Source organism: Pygocentrus nattereri, chromosome 1, assembly GCF_015220715.1.
Source record: "Pygocentrus nattereri isolate fPygNat1 chromosome 1, fPygNat1.pri, whole genome shotgun sequence".
NCBI lineage: Eukaryota > Metazoa > Chordata > Actinopteri > Characiformes > Serrasalmidae > Pygocentrus > Pygocentrus nattereri.
In genome coordinates, this window is record NC_051211.1 from 52,068,704 (window position 1) to 52,076,001 (window position 7,298).

Genomic DNA, 7,298 nt, shown 5'->3' on the forward strand with positions numbered 1-7,298 from the left:
TTTAGAGGTGGACGTCTGGTTCCTATCACCACCACTGAACAGAGCGTTTCACACCAAACCACTCTAAATGACTTTGTTTACATCTTAACTGTATTTACATGATTTAATGACATAAAAAACTGTAAATAATTAGCTTTTAAGAACAATTTCAAACACTGAAAGCACTTTTTGGGTATTTGATGTGCAGCATCACAACCTGGGAGACACATAAGGGCCAACAATTCAGTGAAATTCAGTGAGTTTTAAAGCCTGTAAAGAGAAACAGCTTCGCTCACATTTGTGACCAAGTTATGTGTTATGCTATAACTGTGCGCACACAAACATCTGTGGTCGGTAAATACTTGTATAGGTATGCAAGTATGTGAGTGACGTTCTAAATGTGTTATGTTTTCCTGCATCACTGCACTCCTTAAAATGAATTTCGTACCATTTGATGGAACAATAGAACCAACATCTACTGAATGGACTTCAGAAATAACCATCCCACAGGATTTAACTAATAAAACGTTTTCAAATGTTTGCCGTCCAATTTACCTTCAGGCTACTGATTATTTTAGCCAACTGACACGGGTGCACCACGCATGAGAGTGTTGAGGCATTAACATTAGACTATGTGCATTTTTCTTTCCTTTTTCTTCCCCTGAATATCCATTTGCAAACTTCTTAAACATTTAAGACGATTTAGTGTCAAATTTAAGACAATTTCATACTTATTAAGGCCATAAATTTGTGAAATGTAACCTCAGGCAAATTCAGGACTACATGAATGATGTGTGCAGTTGGGCAGCCACCAGCGGTCCAACTCACCTGCCAAAGGTGGAGGTGGAGCAACAGGTTCCTTTACAGCAGGGGGCACAGTAGCTTCAGTGGGGGCAATAGCAGGTGGGGCGGCAGGCTCAGCTGGGGGACAGGGGGCAATTACTTCCACAGGTGGAGGTGCAGCAAGCTCAGAAGCAGGAACAGGGGCAAGGGGAGGGGAAGCGATAGGCTCTATAGGTGGAGGAGGTGCAACAGGTTCTACAGGTAGGGAAGAGGTGACTATTTCCGCTGTAGGAGGAGGTGCAATAGGGTTAGTATGGGGAAGGGAAGCGGTGGATTCAATGGAAGATGAGGCAAACAGCTCTTGTGGAGCAGAGGCAACAGGTTTGGCTAGGGGAGGGGAGGGAATAGGTTTAGATGGAGGAGAAGAAGCAGGTGTTTTTATGGGTGGAGCAATGGACTCACCTATAGGTGTGGATACAGCAGGTGGCACTGTTTCTATAGGTGCAGAGCGGGCTACGGGCTCAGGAGCCGGTGGAGGTGGAGGATGTATTGGCAACACTGGGGATAGAGGTTCAGCTTTGGGTTGGGGAGGAGGAGGGGAAGGTGGGGGTGACGTTGCCTGTTGTGGGGCTGATTGCTCCCTCATGCGATTGATGACGTTCTCTGAGAGCTGAAAATAAGCAGAAACAAAACTCACTGAGGAATCGAACATGATGCTTAACCACTTTACAGACTGCCTGGTTGGTATGTTTGATATCAGACACACAATAAAACCACATGTCTGTTAAATCAAAGCCGCTTAATCACTGTGACCAAATGCTGAGCCATGACCTTCACTTCACTGTTTGTTCTTTGGCCCAGATTTAGGTGTTAAATTTAGAACTTTCTTAGTGAACTTTTCAGGAGGACATGAGTTATGGCAAGAATCTACTGTTTCAATATACACAGATCAGCCATAACCTTATAACCACCTCCTTGTTTCTTCTCATGGCCCATTTTATCAGCTCCACTTACTGTATAGCTGCACTCTGTAGTTCTACAGTTACAGACTGTAGTCCATCTGTTTCTCTGATACTCTGTTACCCTGTTCTTCAGTGGTCAGGACACCCATGGACCCTCACAGAGCAGGTACTATTCGGGTGCAGGAGTTTTTAAACACCTCAGTGTCGCTGCTGGACTGAGAATAGTCCACCAACCAGAAATATCCAGCCAACAGCGTCCTGTGACCAGTGATGAAGGACTAGAGGACGACCAACACAAACTGTGCAGCAGCAGATGAGCTGTCGAGCAGATGAGACCGACAAGGTAGGAGTGTCTAATATAGTGGACAGTGAGTGGACACAGTGTTTAAAAACTCCATCAGCACTGCTGTGTCTGATCCACTCATACCAGCACAACACACACTAACACACCACCACCACCACGTCAGTGTTACTGCAGCGCTGAGATTGATCCACCACCCGAATAGTACCTGCTCTGTGAGGGTCCATGGGGGTCCTGACCACTGAAGAACAGGGTAACAAAGTATCAGAGAAACAGATGGACTACAGTCTGTAACTGTAGAACTACAGAGTGCAGCTATACAGTAAGTGGAGCTGATGAAGTGGACAGAGAGTGTAGAAACAAGGAGGTGGTCATGATGTTACGCCTGATCGGAGCACATCTAGTGAACTAGTAAAAATATGTAAAAGAAAAAAAGAAATCTAAGCTGTGACCAGAATGACGAACCGATCTGTTGATGATTTTATAATGAACATGCATTTTATAATGTACATAATATGTGTAGATCATAAAACACGTTCTGCAAATTTGAGGGGAGCTTTTACCAAAAAAAATCATAAATAAAATAAAAATTTACATTTATTTCATGCAGTTACTGAACAATTTGCCTTATGATTCGGTCAGTCAGATGGACAAACCAAAATATAGCCTGGGTAACCAGTTAATTATGCAAGAATTTAGAAAAATTGGTGGAGTTCCCCTCCTATTCTAAATTTAACCTTGACCCCGGTACTTGGGTAATGCCATTGTTTACGATGAGCAGTTAATCTGCCAAAACCAGCCCAACGAACCAGGAAAATAAAGCTGTTAGGACAGTGACGGTCAGTGTTGAAGTGAGATACAAACTGTTGCTAACTTGTTTCTACTGGTTCAGCAGAAAAGGCTTAAGTTTGCCTCCTTTTCGGCAGCTTCTTGTTCTAATTCTCCCGTTCCACCTTAAATGGTGCAGCAGCTGCATGTACCTGCAGAAATCCATTCGAGGCACACAGTGTAACTGCTGCACTCACTTAAGGTGGAACGGAGAAATTCGAATTAAGAAGCTGGCCACAGTTTTTGGCCAGTTAGCTTAGCATAGCTCGCCGCCAGAACGGTTCTAAACGGCTTTAGCGGCAACCCAGCGCTGGGAAACGGATCGTTTTCGTGGTGAATCGCTTCACCGTCGCCTCCAGCTGCTTGTCGGGTGAACCGAGGCCGGTTTTGACAGGTTTGTCCTCGGAGTCCGTCAGCCAGGCTGGCTGTCCGGCTGTCTGTCACTCACCCTGATGCCCTTCACAACCGTTACGTTTTCGTTCTCGTCTGACTCGAACGACACACGGCGCGTGCTGTTATTGGCTCCCATGTCTGACAGGACAAAACAACAACAACAGCGGCGTCGCTGACGAGTTAATTCATTAACTCGTAACTCGTAACTCGTAACTCGCTTTTACCAACGCGAATTCTCACAAGACATCTGGGCGTTTGGGCCGCCGACGACACGCGCTCACGCACCGCTTCCGTCTGGAGCCCGGCCCATCCGCGGCCAGCCAATCAGCGCACGTCTGCGCGGTTTCGCTGATTCCTAAATCAAACGCCCGCACCGCTGCTGAGAGGACATGATGTGTAGATCTCAGAGGCCGCTGCGACGCGCCGGGAGCGGCGGACAGTGTTTTGACCGATAGCTCGGCGTGTGGCTGTGTTATGTTTTCAAATCGTTGCAACATGTCGGTCTTATTTATGTCTAAGTTGCAATTTAGACCCATAGTTTACACATTATAAGGTTTACAGGAGGCAGAATCAAGCTTTATTGGCCAGGTCTGCTGCGCATACAAGGGATTTGGTTTTGATTACAGGAGCTCACAGAGTATCAGACAGACATTCACATATAGAGAATAAACACACACACAAACACACACACACACACACACACAGGAGCTCACAGAGTATCAGACAGACATTCACATATAGAGAATAAACACACACACAAACACACACACACACACACAGGAGCTCACAGAGTATCAGACAGACATTCACATATAGAGAATAAACACACACACACACACACACACACACACACACAGGAGCTCACAGAGTATCAGACAGACATTCACATATAGAGAATAAACACACACACACACACACACACACACACACACACACACAGGAGCTCACAGAGTATCAGACAGACATTCACATATAGAGAATAAACACACACACACACACACACACACACAGGAGCTCACAGAGTATCAGACAGACATTCACATATAGAGAATAAACACACACACACACAGGAGCTCACAGAGTATCAGACAGACATTCACATATAGAGAATAAACACACACACACACACACACACACACAGGAGCTCACAGAGTATCAGACAGACATTCACATATAGAGAATAAACACACACACACACACACACACACACACACACACACACACACACACACACAGGAGCTCACAGAGTATCAGACAGACATTCATATATAGAGAATAAACACACACACACACACACAGGAGCTCACAGAGCACAGCATCAGACAGACGTTCATATATAGAGAATAAACACACACACACACACACACACACACACACACACAGGCAACAGGCCAGTTCAGCCAGGTAATTTAAGCTCAAAGTCAAGCCTGTTCAACAGAAAAAGAGCTTAGAAACATCTCTACTGGACAGTCCCCATCTTAAATGATCTGGCTACCTGAGAAATCCTGCATTGTGAAATGTCCCCAGGGACTGTGATCGCTGCTGTTGTCATGTGTTTAGCTGGAGATGTGTTATGTGTTTGCTGTGCGTTTATGTACTGGGTGGTGGGTTTAGCTTTTTGGGTTAAGTGTCTACCCTAGAGTGGAATTACATGCCCTTTCCAGCTATTTTGGTGTTAGGAAAGTGGCTTTTCCGCCTTGTTTAACATAAAAGAGCATTTCTGAGCATGTATTACAACCATTTTGCCAGCTGTGTTTGCACACTGTGGAATTAGACCTCTGCATTTAACCCATCCATGCAGTGAAACACCCACATACATGCACACTAGTGAACACACACTAGTGTGGGCAGCCCTAGCCACGGCACCCGGGGAGCAACCGGGGGGTAGGTGTCTAGCACAAGGACACTTCAGTCATGGACTGTCAGCCGAGGGAACCGAACCAGCGACCTTCCGGTCACAGGGCTGGTTCCCTAACACACCAGCCCATGACAGCCTCTTATGGCTTTTCTTCTGCATGACACTACTAAGTACCGTCAAGTCATTTCTGACACCTGGAGCCCTCAAAAGTGATTCTCCAGAATGTCCCGTCTCCTGTTTGGGTCTTCAGGCTGCTGAATGATCTGATTTGATCCATCTGTCTTGTTGCTGGTCGTCGTTTTCCCATTTTACCTTCAACTCTTCCAAGCATAATGGTCTTTTCCAATGAATTGGCTCTTCTCAGAATATTAGTTTGATTATCTGGGTTTCAAAGCGAGGCTTGATTTGTTTGTTTGATGTATGCACGACTGACAATCTTCATAGACTTGTCTAACCAACAACCGGTAAGAATGAAAATGAACCACCCTGTTTAAAATCTGGGTAGCTGTAAGTCAGACATGCTGAGGACGTTGGGCTCATGCTGTGAACTGTCCACACTGCTCGGAGGAAAAGTAACGATTTTTATGAAACCTCCAGTGGGCTAATGTACTAATGTCGAGTCGAATGACCCAACTAGATATGAAGCGGGTCCACTGGAGCACAGATGTGCAGATAAGTATTGAAAGTCACGGTGTCTTATGCGTGTGCTTTACACAACTTCTTAATATATGCACAGTTGCCTAGTGTTTCATGGTAACGTCATTCAGTCAAACAGAAAACTCTAGAACCCGTGCGTCAAACACAAATCAGGCCTGCGGCACAATCTTATCCGACCTACAAAATTATTTTGATTTTCTATTAACATTAGCCTGTTTTGCAGCGTGCACCGCAGCATAATGCGCGCACCCACCCCCACCCGCCCCCACAAAACAATCTATAAGACAGCAATTACTCCGCAATTCTACCACACCTGTCACATCACTAAACACACTAGCTGCGCTTCAGCTGCAGTTTAACCAATATAAACACTTAGCTCAGCAGCTCAGAAATTGATCGCAAGAAATAATGAACTTGCAGCAAAGACAGCAGGTATCTAAATCAGGCACATGAATATATTTGAAAGACCTACCTCAGTGGGGACTCACTGTGGATGTGTATATATCTATATACATATATCGCTGTTGTCAGAACGAAACCTCGTATCTCCAAAATGGTAACTTTTCAGAAGAAGGAAAAAACAGACATTACTTGCAATGTAAGTCAATGGAACCAGATGTTTTATCAAGCCATTTTTGGCCATTTATTTTGGTCCATCCTTCATGAAATTTATACAGAATATAAAGGCCAACATGCATTTTCAAATGAAGTAAAACACTGAAAATTTAAAAAAGTGGAGATATGAGGTTTTACATGTATATATATATATATATATATATATATATATATATATATATATATATATATATATATATATATATACATATATATATACAGTGGGTTGCAAAAGTATTCATACCCCTTGAACTTTTCCATATTTTGTCACATTACAACCACAAACATAAATATATTTCACTGGAATTTAATGTGAAAGACCAACACAAAGTGGTATACAATTGTGAAGTGGAAAGAAAATTATACATGAATCAAAACATTTTTTACAAATAAAAAACTAATAAGTGCGACGTGCAAAAGTATTCAGCCCCCCTGAGTCAATACTTTGTGGAGCCACCTTTTGCTGCAATTACAGCTGCAAGTCTTTTAGGGTATGTCTCCACCAGCTTTGCACATCTAGTGACTGAAATTCTTGCCCATTCCTCCTTGCAAAACAGCTCAAGCTCAGTCAGATTGGATGGAGAGCGTTTGTGAACAGCAGTTTTGAGATCTTGCCACAAATTCTCAATTGGGTTTAGGTCTGGACTCTGACTGGGCCATTCTAACACATGAATATTCTTTTTTTAAACCACTCCATTGTAGCTCTGGCTTTATGTTTAGGGTCGTTGTCCTGCTGGAAGGTGAACCTCCGCCCCAGTCTCAAATCTTTTGCTGACTCCAACAGGTTTTCTTCCAAGATTGCCCTGTATTTGGCTCCATCTATCTTCCCATCAACTTTGACCAACTTCCCGGTCCCTGCTGAAGAGAAGCACCCCCAGAGCATGATGCTGCCACCACCATATTTGACAGTGGGGATGGTGTT

At 44.1% G+C, this 7,298-nt stretch overlaps 1 protein-coding gene across 4 annotated transcripts in view; it reads right to left on the minus strand.

Annotated features, from left to right (window-relative positions):
* chchd3a (coiled-coil-helix-coiled-coil-helix domain containing 3a) overlaps positions 1-3,539 on the minus strand; it is a 134,097-nt gene extending 130,558 nt beyond the window's left edge. Inside the window, exons 1-3 of one of the 4 annotated variants that reach the window (XM_037542588.1) lie at positions 3,302-3,539; positions 1,225-1,432; positions 808-1,047 (exon numbers count right to left, since the gene is read on the minus strand). In XM_037542588.1, the coding sequence (XP_037398485.1) occupies positions 808-1,047; positions 1,225-1,432; positions 3,302-3,382 (529 nt within the window). In that variant the 5' untranslated portion in view covers positions 3,383-3,539. The remainder of the gene's footprint in view (positions 1-807; positions 1,048-1,224; positions 1,433-3,301) is intronic. The other 3 variants (XM_017711297.2, XM_037542592.1, XM_017711299.2) reach the window with 3 other exon arrangements.
* Between the last annotated feature and the right edge of the window lie 3,759 nt (positions 3,540-7,298).